General features: G+C 43.6%; 2 protein-coding genes across 11 annotated transcripts in view; one reads left to right on the plus strand and one right to left on the minus strand.

Annotated features, from left to right (window-relative positions):
• LOC137370030 (ATP-binding cassette sub-family C member 9-like) overlaps positions 1 to 9336 on the plus strand; it is a 363176-nt gene extending 353840 nt beyond the window's left edge. For all 10 annotated transcript variants that reach the window (XM_068032031.1, XM_068032023.1, XM_068032028.1 and 7 more), the window contains 2 exons: positions 305 to 481; positions 8133 to 9336. In XM_068032031.1, coding sequence (XP_067888132.1) covers positions 305 to 481; positions 8133 to 8315 — 360 coding nt within the window. In that variant the 3' untranslated portion in view covers positions 8316 to 9336. The remainder of the gene's footprint in view (positions 1 to 304; positions 482 to 8132) is intronic.
• Positions 9337 to 12647: 3311 nt separating this feature from the next.
• si:ch211-171b20.3 (uncharacterized) overlaps positions 12648 to 16351 on the minus strand; it is a 307602-nt gene continuing 303898 nt past the window's right edge. The window contains exon 8 of the mRNA XM_068032044.1: positions 12648 to 12727. Coding sequence (XP_067888145.1) covers positions 12658 to 12727 — 70 coding nt within the window. The 3' untranslated portion in view covers positions 12648 to 12657. The remainder of the gene's footprint in view (positions 12728 to 16351) is intronic.

Genomic DNA, 16351 nt, shown 5'->3' on the forward strand with positions numbered 1-16351 from the left:
GTATCATGGTATTCAGATTAGAAAGATACAAAAAACTGTTGTGCGCTGTTATCTAAATATTTAAGTAAAAGAAACCTTTTTAAGATTTTTGAACTCAGTCTAGAAATAAATAAATAAAACTGTTCACAAAGAGACCATTGGCATATGTTTATAAGGAAACAAATTTCCACACCTATACAACAAACCGATCAGCAATGCTAAATATTATTACAGCAATAGTAATTTTTAAAGTGACTATTATTTCAGTTTTGAAAAACTTTTGTGTTTTCATTTTCCAGTTTGATGAAGTGCTTTATTTCATTAGGTCAGTGAGCTCCCAGAGGGACTGAACACCCTTATGGCAGAAGGGAGTGAAAACTTCAGCCTGGGCCAGAGACAGCTTTTCTGCATCGCCAGAGCCCTTATCAAGAAATCAAAAATTACTATTATGGATGAGGCCACATCATCTGTTGATGTGGAAACTGATGCTGCTTTCCAAACTGTAAGAAATATATTTTTGCCAAATACTCATAATATGGTTTGAATTTTTACAGTGCACATTCATAAAGCCACATTATGTATGACTGGATTTTATTTTTTAAATGTTTTGTTGCAAAATTTTGTGTATTAAGTAATAAACAGACTTCCAGTTCAGTGTATGTGGGTTATGTTGAGGATTGCTGTGCATTGTAGATGTAGTTTAATGCAAATGAGGTATTGCAGTCGTTTTATGTCACCTGCATATGTTGGTGTTTTTTTTCTGTTCATCATTTATCCAAATAATGCAGGATCTGTGCAGGAATTATACTGAAAGAGCATGTGTTTCTTGTTAACAGCATCATAATGTAACATAATATAAACAGAAAATGCTGATAATACTCAGCAGGTCTGGCAGCATCTGTGGTGAGAGAACAGTTAACGTTTCACGTTGGTGACCTTCCATCAGAACTGTTACAGATGTAACAAGTTTTAAGCAACCAGTGAAAGGGAGGGGGTGCGAGAGTGGAGGAAAGGACATGAGGGTTCCCCTAGCTCGCACACGCACATACATATACGAACACACGTACGAACATGCAAATATATATGCACACACACAAAATTAAATCTAAGTATCAGTTAATTTTAAAACATAGGCATGAGCTGAAATTTTACGCCCCCCCCCCCCAAAGAGCTGGTGGTGGGGGGGTGTAAAATGGAGTGGGAGGCTCGGGGGGCCCTTCCCGACCCGCTCCCACCTCCACCATCATTTTATGCAGGGCAGCAGCGGCAAGGAACGGCCCACCCATCCCAGGCCAATCAAGGCCCTTAAGTGGCCATTTAACAGCCATTAAAGGCCTCCGCCTGCCGCCACAGGGATTTTACCATTGGCAGGCAGGCAGCCCAGGCCTGAGAAAAGCCACCTGATAAAAGTTGACGGCTTGAGGGGGGGGCCCCCTGACTGGGCACCCTGTGCCTGACGGACGGCCACTCCCAATGCCCAACACGACCCCTGTCCCCCCAATAGACCCCCCTTGCCTCGCTCAGGCCATATCGGTCACCCCTGGCGAGGCCCCATAAACTCACCTCTTTTCCAGGGCCGTCCTTCATCTTCATCTTGAAGCTGGGTGTAGTCCCAGCAGTGACCACTGCTCCTGGTGGCGCTGTTGGGACTTGAGCTGCCAGCTCGCTGATTGGCCGGCAGCTCCATAAGACGGGACTTGCTGCCTCAATGAGGTGGAAGTCCCACCTAAGACCATTTAAGGGCCTGGGGAACCGTAAAATCCGTTCTGGATCCCCAGGCCCAGCAGAGGTGGGATTGCTACCAACTTTTCGATCGGTGGACAGCTCCTGTCCAGCAAGTGCCAAATTCCAGCCATGGAAATGGTTTTGTTGTGTTTAGGTAAGATACTTTTGTTTATTGGGTTTTGGTAGATAATAGCCAAAGTACTTTATGTACTTCACTAGTAATATCCAGAGTGGAGAATTAATTAGGATAAGTACCTTCATTGAGTTATATCTAACAGTTGACTATTGGAAAATGATTCTGGTGTGTATATGTAAATAGTGTGAGTTACTATTAAATTTTTTTAAAAGTAATTTTTCCTGCCATTCTCTACCTTGCTTAGTCAGCAAGATAAAAGTGAAAGACAGTAGAGCCCAGCTATTTTTCTGCAAAAAGGATAAATGTTAACGATAGACCAGTGTTTCCTAGGTACATATTAAACAGAATTTTTGGCAGAGATCAGGGAACTCTGCCAAGCATCATTCTCAGCATAGAAGGGGGGAAATGCATTTATCATTGATGGAATGAGGCCAAAATTACAATAGTGTTCCTAGAGCACTTAAGCCCACATTAGTGGGGTCTGGGGCCTATTCAGTGCTCAATGAATTCCATAATGCGTGTGACTATGCAGCTGGTGTGTAGTACCTGTGCAGCAATTGTGTGCAAGAGTCAGCAACCATTCAAATTCTTTTTAACTTGGGTCAGAGGCCTGTAATACAAGTAAAGAATCTGATACAAGTAAAGATGCTGCAGAAGTCATAGAGTCACTGCAGCATAGAAGGAGGCCATTCAACCCATCGAGTCAGTTCCAGCTCTCCGTAGAGCATGCCAGTCAGTCCCATTTCCCTGCTGTATCCCCATAGCTTTGCAAGTTTATTTCCTTCAAGTTTCCATCCAATTTCTTTTGAAATCATTGATCATCTCAGCTTCCACCACCCTCATAGGTAGAGTGCTCCAGGTCATTCCCACTCGCTGTGTAAAAAAGTTCTTCCTCACATCCCCCCTGCATCCTTTGTCCAAGACCTTCACTATGTCCCCTCGTCCTTGTATCATCAGCTAATGGGAACAGCATTTCTTTGTCTGCCTTATCTAAACCTGTCAATATTATACACCTCTATCAAATCTCCCCTCAATCTGCTTTTCTCCAAGGAGAACAACCCCATCTTTTCCAAACTAACCTTGTAGCTAAATTCCCTCATGCCTGGAACCATTCTGGTAAATCTCCTCTGCACCCTCTTGAGGACCCTCACATCCTTCCTTAAGTATGGTGTCCAGAACTGGACGCAATACTCTAGATGTTGCCTAATCATAGCTTTATAAAGGTTCAGCATAACTTCCCTGCTTTTGTACACTATGCTTCTGTTTCTAAAGCCCCAGACCCCATATACTTTGATAACCACTCTCTCAATATGTCCTGTCACCTTCAAGGATCTATGCACATGCACCCCAGATCCAGCTCTCCCTGCACACTCTTTAGAACTGTGCCATTAAGTCTATATTGCCTCTACCTATCCCTTCTGCCAAAATGCATCACCCCACACTTCTCTGTATTAAATTCCATCTGCCACTTGTATGCCCATTCTGCTAGCCTATCTGTATCCTGTTGCAGTTGATTTGTATCATCGTCACTATTTGCCACTTCTCCAAGTTTGGTATCATTGGCAAATTTTGAAATTTTACTCTGTATTCCAATATCCAAGTCATTTATATATAGCAAAAAAGCAATGGTCCTAGCACTGACCTTTGGGATATACCACTGTCGACCATCCCCGAGTCTGAAAAATAACTATTTACCACGACTCACTGTTTTCTGCCCTTAAACCAATTTTTTTAAAAATCCAAATTGACACTGACTCTTCTATTCCATGAGCTTCAATTTTGTTACACAACCTTTTATGTGGCACTTTGTCAAATCCCTTTTTAAAATCTATCCAGACAATATGCATTGCATTCCCTTCATCAACCTTTTCTGTTACTTCAGTTAGATTAGCCGAGCATGATCTGCCTTTTACAAATCCTTGTTGGCTATTCTCAATTAACTCAAACCTCTCCAAGTGCCTGTTGATTTATTCCCCTGATTATTGTTTCTAAAACCTTACCCACCATCGATGTTAAACTGACCGGCCTGTAGTTACTAGCATTGTCCTTACACCCTTTCTTGAATAAGGGTGTCACATTTGCCACTCTCCAATCCTCTGACACCTCCCCCGTATCTAGGGAAGATTGGAAGATTATGGCAAGCCTTTGCACTATCTCCACCTCCACTTCATTTAACTTATCCACTCTAAGCATAGTCAGCATTTCCAGTACATCCGCCTATCAATTTTCACCCCATCCATTACCTCTACTTTCTCCACTTCTAATAATATTTGTCAGTATCCTCTTCCTTAGTACAAGCAAATACTAAGTACTCATTAGGCCTTGCCCTGCCCCTTAGTTTTTAGTTTTTTTAGTTTTAGAGATACAGCACTGAAACAGGCCCTTCGGCCCACCGAGTCTGTGCCGACCATCAACCACCCATTTATACTAATCCTACACTAATCCCATATTCCTACCAAATCCCCACCTGTCCCTATTATTTCCCTACCACCTACCTATACTAGGGGAAATTTATAATGGCCAATTAACCTATCAACCTGCAAGTCTTTGGCATGTGGGAGGAAACCGGAGGACCCGGAGGAAACCCACGCAGACACAGGGAGAACTTGCAAACTCCACACAGGCAGTACCCAGAATTGAACCCGGGTTGCTGGAGCTGTGAGGCTGCGGTGCTAACCACTGCACCACTGTGCCGCCCTGTAAGCATATATCACAATCTTTGTCCCTAATAAGACCCACTCCACCTCTTAGTACCGCCTTACTATTTAAATGCCAGTAGAAGACTTTTGGGTTCCCTTTTATGTTAACTGCTATTATATTCTCATATTCTCTCTTTGCCAGTCTTATTTTCCTCTTCACTTTCCCTCTCAACTGGTTCTCAGTTGAAGAATTCACCTGACATGCATCATATACCCTCTTTTTGTTTTGTTCCATCATATCCTCTATCTCCCTCATCATCCAAGGGCACTGGCTTTGCTTCCCCTCCCTTTCGCCCTTGTTGAAATGTACCTAGTCTGTACCTAAAACATCTCCTCCTTAAAGATCACTCATCGTTCCGTTACAAATTTTCCTGTCAGTCTTTGGTTCAATTTTACCCTGGCTAGATCCCTTCTCATGCCAATGAAATTAGCCTTCTTCCAATTTAGAAATGCTACCTTAGATTGTTCCTTGCTCTTCTCCATTACTAGTCTAAACCTTATGATTTGATCATCACTCTTACCCAAGTGTTCCCCCACAGACGCTTGGTCCACTTAGCCCACCTCATTCCCCAGCACCAGATGGGTGAAGATTTGGCAAATGGAGTATAATGTTGGAAATATGAAATAGTCCATTTTGGAAGGAAGAATAAAAAAGAAACATATTATCTAAATGGTGAGAGATTGCAGAGCTCTAAGATGCAGAGGGATCTGGGTGTCCTAGTGCATAAATCGCAAAAGGTTAATATGCAGGTTCACCAAGTAATTAGGAAAGCTAATAGAATGTTATCGTTTATTGCAAGGGGAATTGAATACAAAAGTAGGGAGGCTATGCTTCAGTTATACATGGCATTGGTGAGACTACATCTGAAGTACTGTGTACAGTATTGGTCTCCTTATTTAAGGATATAAATGCGTTGGAAGCAGTTCAGAAAAAGTTTACTAGACTAATACCTGGAATGGGGGGATTGTCTTATGAGGAAAGGTTGGACAGGCAAGGCTTGTATCCGCTGGAGTTTAGGAGAGTAAGAGGCGACTTGATTGAAACATATAAGATCCTGAGGGATCTTGACAGGGTGGATGTGGAAAGGATGTTTCCCCTTGTGGGAGAATCTACAACTAGGGGTCACTATTTAAGAATAAGGGGTCGCCCATTTAAGACAGAGATGAGGAGAAATTTTTTTCTCTGAGGGTCGTGAGTCTTTGGAACTTTTCCTTAAAAGGCAGTGGAAGCAGAGTCTTTAAATATTTTTAAGGCAGAGGTACATAGATTCTTGATAAGCAAGGGGGTGAAAGGTTATCGGGGGTAGGCGGGAAAGTGGATTTGAGGATACAATCAGATCAGCCATGATTTTATTGAATGGCGGAGCAGGCCCGAGGGGCCGTGTGGCCTACTCCTGCTCCTAATTCGTATGTTCGTAGATCTAGCAATGTCTCCCTTCTTGTTAGACTGAGAACATACTGGTCAAGGAAATTCCCCTGAACACATTTCAGAAATTCCTCTCCCTCATTACCTTTTATTTCTAACACAATCCCAATGGGTAATTAAAGTCCCCCAATATCACACTGTACAGTTCTTGCATATCTCTGTGATTTCGCTGTGGATTTGCTCCTCTATCTCTCTCTCACCATTTGGAGGCCTATAGAATATACCCAGTTGCATGATCATATCTTTCTTCTCAGCTCTAACCAAATGGATTCTGTCCTTGCCCCCTCAAGAACATCCTATCTTTCCAATACTACAATGTCTTCCCTAATCAGTACTGCCACCTCCCTTTTTTCCTTCCCTATTTTTTCTGAACACTTTATATCCTTGAATATTAAGCACCCAGTCCTCACCATTTTTAGGCCATGTTTCCATTATTGCCACTACATCATATTTCCACATGGCTATTTGTGCTTGTAGCTCAGCAACATTATTCAACACACTTAGAGTGTTTACATACATGCATTGTAAACCTGTCTTTGTATTCCGCGTAGTCCTTCTTAGTGTGCTCCTATATATTATGGTACTACTCTCTTCTCTGGTACTCCCCAATACTCTCACTCCTTTATGCACCTTATTCCTCTTTTCTACTTCTGTATGCTGGTGCCCACCCCCCTGCCAATTTAGTTTAAACCCTCCCCAACCACATTAGTGAAACTCCCTGCAAGGATATTGGTCCCAGTCCTGTTGAGGTGTAACCCATTCCTTTTGAATAGGTGCCTCCTTCCCCAGAACTGGTCCTAAAGCCCCAACTGAAGCCCCCCACCCCCTCTTTCCCCCCGCTTCACCATGCCTCAAGCCACGCATTGATCCTCACTATTTTCTGTCTCTCCTCTTGCTAGTGTGTGGTACTGGGAGTAATCCAGAGATTACTACCTTTGAGGTCCTATTTTTTAACTTCCTCCCTAGTTCCTCAACATCTGCCCTCTCTGTGGCGTCGGTACTCCTGGCTCACTCCCTTTCCCCTGCAGAATATCCTGCACCCTTTCCATGATGCCCTTTACCCTAGAGAGGCAACACGCCATGCATGACACAGGATGACAGTTGCAGCAATACCTGTGTGTCCCTCTAACTATGAAATCTCCTGTAATGCCCACATTTCTACTCTTTGTTCTTTTCCTCCTCTGCGGTCCCATTAGTGCCATGGTCTGAACTGCACTCCTTCAAGGTGTTTTCACTGCCAGCAGTCTCCAGTGCTGAGCACCGGTTTGAGAATGGCACACACCCCGAAGACTCCTGCACTTCCTGCCTCTTCTACTCTTCCTGATGGCCACCCATCTACTGTCCTGAACTCTCACCATATGTGGGGTGGCCACTTCCTGGAACGTACAGAAAACTCTCATCCTCCCTGATGCTCCACAGTGACTCCAGCTGCCACTCAAGCTCAGAACTTGTATAAGACACTAGTTCAGCCTCAGCTGGAGTATTGCATTCAGTTCTGGGCGCCACGCTTTAGGAAGGATGTGAAGGTGTTAGAGAGAGTGCAGAAAAGATTCCCGAGAATGATTCGAGGATGAGGAATTTCAGTTATGAAAATAGATTGGAGAAGTTGAGACTGTTTTCCTTCGAGAAGAGAAGGCTGAGGAGATTTGATAGAGGTATTCAAATTCATGAGGGGTCTGGACAGTGTAGATAGCGAGAAACTGTTCCCACTCGTGAAAGGATCGAGAATGACAGGACACAGATTTAAAGTAATTGGTAAAAGAACAAAAGTGACATGAGGAAAAACTTTTTCATGCAGCGTGTGATTAAGATCTGGAATGCACTGCCTGAGAGTGTGGTGGAGGTAGGTTCAATTACATCAAAAGGAAATTAGACAGTTATATGAAAAGTAAGACTGTGCAGGGTTACGGGGAGAAAGCAGGGGAATGGCACTAGGAAATGCTCATTAGGAGAGCCGGTGCAGACACGATGGGCCAAATGGCCTCCATCTGCGCTGTAACAATTCTGAGATTCTATTTAACAATCACAAATTTTAGAGCTGTTTCATTACTAATGTAGAAGTAACTGATTACTTTGATTATGTTACATTGCTAACCAGAGGAAATCTAGACATTTGATAGCAGAACTAACATTTCAGATAATTCTGTGCATTTGGTTTCTTCTCTAGGTTATCCGCACAGCATTCACAAACAGTACAGTACTTATTATTGCTCATCGTATACGTACAATTATGGATTGTGACAGAGTTCTAGTTATGGAACAAGGGAGAATTGTAGAAGATGGAGATCCAAAGATCCTGCAACAAAATGATGGTGTATTTGCTAAATTAGTCAAGGCAGCCAAAAGATGACCAGGCGTGTAGTGCAATTGCTAAAATGTTGCATGTATTCTTTTAAATACTGTACAGTGGGAAATACCAGTAAGAGGAATCCCTGCAATAGAAAACAATGTATTTTTTTTAATAAAAGCACTTTATTATTCATTGACTCCAAAGTAATTTGAATTTCATTTTGGTGCTTTTTGTGAAAATGTTAGGTTAAATTTCCCAATATATAGTATGGTCCTTTAATGGTTTTCTAGATATTTTTACTTTAAAATATTATAAATTGTCTATATAAAAAGACTGAATTGTATGTAAGTATGTGACTGAATTTATTTACACATTTGTATTTTGTGGCCTCTTCTAAAATTGTCATTGTAAAAGCTGCCATCCAATTTATATACTGTATATCACTTAACAGTTAGTAAAAGTTTAATAAATATGTTATTATAAGTGAGTAAAAGACTTTAGAAAACCTTTGGAACTAGATTTATTTTTCCACCCAAGATAATGGGAACAGTTTAATAAAAACAAAACTTTATGCACTAATTAGAAAAACAACCAAGATTTAGATGGCAAACTAGACGCTAGTTTTCATAAACGATCAACTGCCTACATTGTTTGGCAGCTACACCAAATTTAACACAAGATCAAGAACATAAATTATAAAAACCTGCCTTTTCACTAGCTGTCTATGGTGCTCTGGCCCAGACTTTGTAATGGTAATGCTGGCGAAACTGTCAGCGTTCACTGTCACTACTCTGAAACTGACAGCAACTTCTGGAGCTCGCGGGCATCAGTTAAAGGCGGAAATCCAGATGTTGCTGTCAATTCTTCTACACTTCCCCATAGTGTGTGTTGTTGAAGTCCCTGCAGACATCAATCAAGTAGAAATCTCTGAATTGAAGAGAATTTGCCCTTTTATGCTATTATTCTTGCTGTAAAAATCCTTGAAAAAGTTACAACTTGCTGCCTGAGGTGTAACTAGGTTTTTATGTGCATAATTGCTCAACAACCTCACTGGCCTTGAAAAATTAATGTTCTATTTGTGGATTGTCAAATTTCTTCATTATGATGAATTCATATTTCTAAGGTTTATTTAAAAAAATGATATTTTAGCTTAAACCTTAATCCCATGTGATGTCCTAATCAATTATTTTGTCGTCAGTGGAATTTTAATTAAAGTTTAAAAAATTCAATGCATTTTACTTCCTTGCTTGCTGACTGTAAGAATACGTCAATGTGATTGGCTGCTTACAAAATAATCCTTTCCCAACCTGGAATTCAATTTCACTGTCTAAATTGTCAATATTACAAATCTGCATAAACAGCTCACATGATAAATTGCCCACAGAGGAACAGAACCATAAAAACCATGTCATAAAATTCAGCTCCATAGTACCTGGTTTTTCGCCACTGTGTGTCATTTTGCCTCCAACACGGCGTCCACAGCACATGCGCATTTCTGGTGCCAGCTGCATTTTGGTGAGCGCTTAAAAGCTCGCACTGGAAGCCTCTGCCGCACGTATGCAAAATAGGCAGATTGTTTTGTCCATCCATAGGTAATCCTGATTTGACACCAGTGCTGTCATTTTGGAGTTCAGTGTTCCAGCTGAAAATGCGTTCAAGCAGCAGGAAGAACTTCCACCAGTGCTTTATAAAGGGATCAACTACTTTCAGGTTAGTTGCTAACTGATTTCTATTTGCTCTTGCTCCAATTTTAGAAATATTTGGTGGTCTCCAGAGCTGTTTGAAGTTACTGAGGTCTACAGGGAATAGTGTGGCATGTGCCAAAGGACTTTGTCTTGATTTCAAGGATTCTACAAAGACCGCTTGCTCCCAGACATGGGTGCAATAGTTTGCATCCTCTTTGGTATAAAATTCTTAGGGGGCTTAACAGGATAGATGCTAAGAATATGTTTCCCCTTGCTGAGGAATCCAGAACAAAGGGTCAGCCATTTAGGGCTGAGCTTAGAAGAATTTCTTCACTCAAAGGGTTATTGAATGATGTTGTCCTGGAAGGGGCTAAGCGAATATGAGTGGTGCGGGATGCAGGGAAGTGATTAGAGATGACCTTGTCAGTAGTCAAGACTATCGGAATAGGGAGGCTACGGGAGATGGCAAGGTCAAGGAAGTGATAGTGAAAGCAGGAGAGGTGATAAAAATGCTTGCATTAGCTTCCTTCCTTCGTTTCTTCTACTCTTTTGTTGCTCCTCATAAATTTCCATATGCCTTTTGAGCCACCGAAGAAATGTCTAACTGGAGGAATTAAGAAATGCAGAACATAGAATTACATGGAAGGACACAGACCATTTGGCCCAACGAGTCCTGTCAGCATTTACCCTCCATGCAAGGAAATAGTTCTAATTATGTTTACCCACCTTGTTCCCTGATCTTGAATGTTGACATACTTTTTGCCTCAACCACTAACTCTGAAGGTGAAATCAACAATCTCTCAACTCTGTGTAAATAAGTAAAAGCAAAGTACTGCAGATGCTGGCAATCTTAAATAAAAACAGAAAGTGCTGGAAATGCTCAATAGGTCATGCAGCATCTGTGAAGAGAGAAGCAGAGATAACGTTTCAGGTCTGTGACCTTTCAGCGGGTGAAAGGTATTCCAAGAGAGTTGAATGCATTTCATTCTCTCTTGCCAGAGAGAAGCAGGCAAAGCAAGCACATTGTTTTGCAAGTATTTGAAGGCTTCCCCATGGTGCAGAATGCCATTGATTGCACACACATCGATATGCAGCACCTGCAAAGCAATTTCTAAGATGCATCAGAACTGAAAGGGATTCCACTCCTTCAGTGTCCAGCTGGTGTGCAACTATACACAGCATATCATGTAGGTCAATGCCTAGTATCCTAGTAGCAGTCATGATGCCTTCATTCTGCAGCAGTGAGCTGTGTCGTCTGCATTTGAGCCAAAGTGACAAACTGGACACGCTTTGCCTTCCCTCAGTTACTGACCATCACATGTTACCGGCTGCAGCATAGCTGGTGGAAGGCTGCTGACTTTCAGTAGAGGAGACTGCAGATGGCCTGGTGGGATGACATTGAGCAGCTCTGGGCCTAGAAGGCCAAGCTTTGGATTTCACCATCTGGGCATGAACGACTGCAGTCTGGGCTGTCTAACTGGCAGGCAACAGCGAGAGCACACATGGTGTGGCAGGGATGGGATGAGCCTGCAGTTTCATGGTCCATGGAGTCACTGCCACTGCCCTGGGGAAACTTCAGCAATCCTCGTAATGTGTTGGGAGAACAAATTGCTGGACTGCTGTGGCACCCTGCAAGTCCCTTTGAACAGCTATGATGGCAGCAGTCTGAGCTTGCATTGCAGCAAGCTGACCTTTGCATGACTTCAGTTTGAGCTTCCACTGCAGCACCCAAATGGTGAGTGGCTTCTGCTTGTGCTGCAATGCAAGATGTCACATCAGCCATCAGGTGCAGCATCATGGTTGGTCCACAAGTGTGCTAATGGGTTGGGAATTGAGAGTTGTCAACATTCAAGATATGGGAACAAGGTGGGTAAACATGATTCGAACTATTTCCTTGCATGGAGGGTAAATGCTGACAGGACTCGTTGGGCCAAATGGTCTGTGTCCTTCCATGTAATTCTATGTTCTGCATTTCTTAATTCCTCCAGTTAGACATTTCTTCGGTGGCTCAAAAGGCATATGGAAATTTATGAGGAGCAGCAAAAGAGTAGAAGAAACGAATGAAGGAAGCTAATGCAAGCATTTTTATCACCTCTCCTGCTTTCACTATCACTTCCTTGACCTTGCCATCTCCTGTAGCCTCCCTATTCCGTTAGTCTTGACTACTGACAAGGTCATCTCTAATCACTTCCCTGCATCCCGCACCACTCATATTCCCTTCACCCCTTCCAGGACAACATCATTCAACAACCCTTTGAGTGAAGAAATTCTTCTGAGCTCAGCCATAAATGGCTGACCCCTTGTTCTGGATTCCTCAGCAAGGGGAAACATATTTTCAACTATGCGGGAGAAGATGAGCTCCAAATTCTGCACAAAGCCCTGTGCCAAGTTGGGGCCAGACTCCTCCATGTTCCTTGCCATTGACTGCAGGCTTTCTGGAAGGCTTGTCAAACACCAAGCGTTTCATTGTGCATACCCATAAGCCGCCTTCTGTAAGCCACCCCATTGAAGACCTCTGCAGCAGAATTTGTGGGCAATCATGCCCTCTGGATAGCTGGTACCTGCACTACCCTTGCCCCCTGCCCTGGCTGCAAGCCTCTCGCGCCTGATATCTCACCATGTGCAGATCTTGCCTCTAAGCTATCCTTTAATATACACTGTCTGTATCTGTGCTGGTGTGTGTGAGTTTGAGAGTGTGTGATACTGGTTCTTCATCATCACTGTCTTCCTGCTCTTCTACCTCTTGGTCTTGTACCACAGTCGGGCCACGTTGCTGTTCTTGGATATCTGAAAGGAGAAAAGCAAAAGGGTTGGGTTATGGTGAGGGGAGGCGGGGTTGGAAGGAGTAAGAGTTGCATGTTTACACTATCTGCAACTTCTAAATCAGAAGAGATTGTGGGATGTGGGGTAAGTTGGATATGATGAAGAGGATTAGGTATGAGTATACCATCAATCCTCAATTGTTTCAGCCCATGCCTCTGGCCACAGCCTCAGCATTGGTCATTCCAATGATGGCAAACACTGTCTCCTCAATATACATATTTACATACACACATATATACACATTTTATATATAAACCAGTTTCACGAGGAACTCCATAATATCATTAGTAGCATTCCTAATACCGAACATTTGTTCCTGCTGGGGGACTTTAATGCCAGGGTTGGGGCCAACCATGACTCGTGGCACTCCTACTTTGGGCACTATGTCATTGGAAGGATGAATGAGAATGGACAGAGACTGCTGGAGTGGTGTACCTATCACAACCTCTGCATCACCAACTCGTTCTTTCATACTAAACCCTGTCACCCGGTTTCATGGAGACATCTAAGATCACGTCGTTGGCACCAGCTGGACCGCATCATCACAAGGCGAGCCTCTATAAACAGTGTCCAAATCACACGCAGCTTCCACAGTGCAGACTACGACACCAACCACTCCCTGGTGTGCAGCAAGGTTAGACTCAAACCAAAAAAGCTACATCACTCCAAGCAGAAGGGCTGCCCGCGCATCAACACTAACTGAATTTCTTATCCAAAGCTGTTACATCAGTTTCTAAATTCACTTGAAAAAGCCTTTCAAAACACTCCTACAGGGGTTGCAGAGACCAAGTGGGCTCACATCAGAGACGCCATCTATGACTCAGCAATGACCACCTTTGGCAAACGTGAGAAGCAGAAGGCAGACTGGTTTCAATCTCACTTTGAAGAGCTGGAATTTGTCACAGCCACTAAGTACACTGCACTGTTGAACTACAAGAAAGCGCCCAGCAAGTTAACATCCGTAAGCACTTAAAGTAGCCAGAAGTGCTGCACAAAGAACAGTCAGGCGCTGTGCAAATGACTACTGGCAACACCGATGTAGTCGTATTCAGCTGGCCTCCGACACCGGAAACATCAAAGGAATGTATGATGGCATTAAGAGAGCTTTTGGGCCAACCATCAAGAAGATCGACCCCCTCAAGTCTAAATCGGGGAAACAATCACTGACCAATGCCAGCAAATGGACCAATGGGTGGAGCACTACTTAGAACTGTACTCCAGGGAAAATGTTGTCACTGATACCGCCCTCAATGCAGCCTAGTCTCTGCCTACATGGATGAGCTGGACAAACAGCCAACAAAATCAGGATTCAGTGATGCCATTGATTCTCGAGCTAGTGGAAAAGCCCCTGGAAAGGACGGCATTACCCCTGAAATAATCAGGAGTGCCAAGCCTGCTATACTCTCAGCACTCCGTGAACTGCTTTGCCTGTGCTGGGATGAGGGAGCAGTACCACAGGATATGTGCAATGCCAATATCATCACCCTCTATAAGAACAAGGGTGACCGCAGTGACTGCAACAAGTACCGCGGAATCTCCCAGCTCAGCATAGTGGGGAAAATCTTTGCTCGAGTCGTTTTAAACAGACTCCAGAGCTGGCTGAATGTGTCTACCCTGAGGCACAGTGCGGCTTTCGAGCAGAGAGATCCACCATTGACATGCTGTTCTCCCTTTGCCAGCTACAGGAGAAATGTCGCGAACAACAGATGCCCCTCTACATTGCTTACATAGATCTCACCAAAGCCTTTGACATCGTCAGCAGATGTAGTCTCTTCAGACTACTAGCAAAGATCGGATGTCCACCAAAGCTACTAAGTATCACCACCTCATTCCATGACAATATGAAAGGCACAATTCAGCATAGTGGCGCCTCATCAGACCCCATTCCTATCCTGAGTGGTGTGAAACAGGGCTGTGTTCTCGCACCCACACTGTTTGGGATCTTCTTCTCCCTGCTGCTTTCACGTGCGTTCAAGTCTTCAGAAGAAGGAATTTTCCTCCACACAAGATCAGAAGGCAGGTTGTTCAACCTTGCCCGTCTTAGAGTGAAGACCAAAGTATGGAAAGTCTTCATCAGGGAACTCCTCTTTGCTGACGATGCTGCATTAACATCCCACATGGAAGACTGTCCACAGAGACTCATCGACAGGATTGCGGCTGCCTGCAACGAATTTGGCCAAACCATCAGCCTCAAGAAAGCAAACATCATGGGTCAGGACATTAGAAATGCTCCATCCATCGATATCGGCAACCGCACTCTGGAAGTGGTTCAAGAGTTCATCTACCTGGGCTCAACTATCACCAACGACCTGTCTCTCGATGCAGAAATCAACAAGCACATGGGGAAGGCATCCACCGCTATGTCCAGACTGCCCAAGAGGGAATGGGTTAATGGCGCACTGACACGGAACACAAAAGTCCGAGTGTTTCAAGGCTGTGTCCTCAGTACCTTGCTTTATGGCAGCGAGGCCTGGACAATGTATGTCAGCCAAGAGCGATGTCTCAATTCATTCCATCTTCACTGCCTCCGGAGAATCCTTGGAATCAGGTGACAGGACCGTATCTCCAATGCAGAAGTCCTCGAGGCGGCCAACATCCCCAGCATATACACCCTACTGAGCCAGCGGCGCTTGAGATGGCTTTGGCCATGTGAGCCGCATGGAAGATGGCAGGATCCCCAAGGACACATTGTACAGCAAGCTTGTCACTGGTACCCACCGGCCGTCCATGTCTCCGCTTTAACGACGTCTGAAAACACAACATGAAGTACTGTGACACTGACCACAAGTCATGGGAGACAGTTGCCAGTGATCGCCAGAGCTGGTGGACAGCCATAAAGATGGGGCTAAAGAGTGGCAAGTCGAAGAGACTTAGCAGTTGGCAGGAAAAAATACAGAAGTGCAAGGAGAGAGCCAACTGTCTCACAGCCCCAACAACCAATTTTATCTGCAGCGCCTGTGGAAGAGTCTGTCACTCTAGAATTGGCCTTTATAGTCACTCCAGGTGCTGCTGCACAAACCACTGACCACCTCCAGGCACTTACCCATTGTCTCGCGAGACAAAGAGGCCAAAGAAGAAGAAGAAGAAGATATACATACACGCACACAGATATACATATGCACATATATATAATACACATACAAAAATATACACATCGGCATATATTTTATCTGATTTGGGCGAGAGATGATAGGGATGGCTCCCCCTTTTTCACCTCTCAACTGATTGAAGACAGCATGTTTAAAAAATGTTTTAACTTCTGAGTGCTTTAATTATCAGGAATCGACAAATGACAGGTTTTCTCATAAGTTTTAAAAAGAAAGGCAAATGTTTCTTCAATAACTGAATATATACGCAACTACACCCACTCTCCCATTCATACAGGTACACACACACTTAAGAAAAGATTGCGGTTAGGTCTTGTGATTTTAAGAGTTCTCTGTTGCATTTGCTTTTCCCTCGGGTGAAGACTTAAAACGTGCAGGCCTGTAATCCTTTTTCTGCTCACTGAAGAAAAGTTCTAGAAGTTTGGGAGGATGGATTTGCTGTTGTTTTATATTTGCATTAGCATATTTCTCTTGTTTTATA

The sequence above is a fragment of the Heterodontus francisci genome, chromosome 5 (assembly GCF_036365525.1).
Source record: "Heterodontus francisci isolate sHetFra1 chromosome 5, sHetFra1.hap1, whole genome shotgun sequence".
Lineage (NCBI taxonomy): Eukaryota > Metazoa > Chordata > Chondrichthyes > Heterodontiformes > Heterodontidae > Heterodontus > Heterodontus francisci.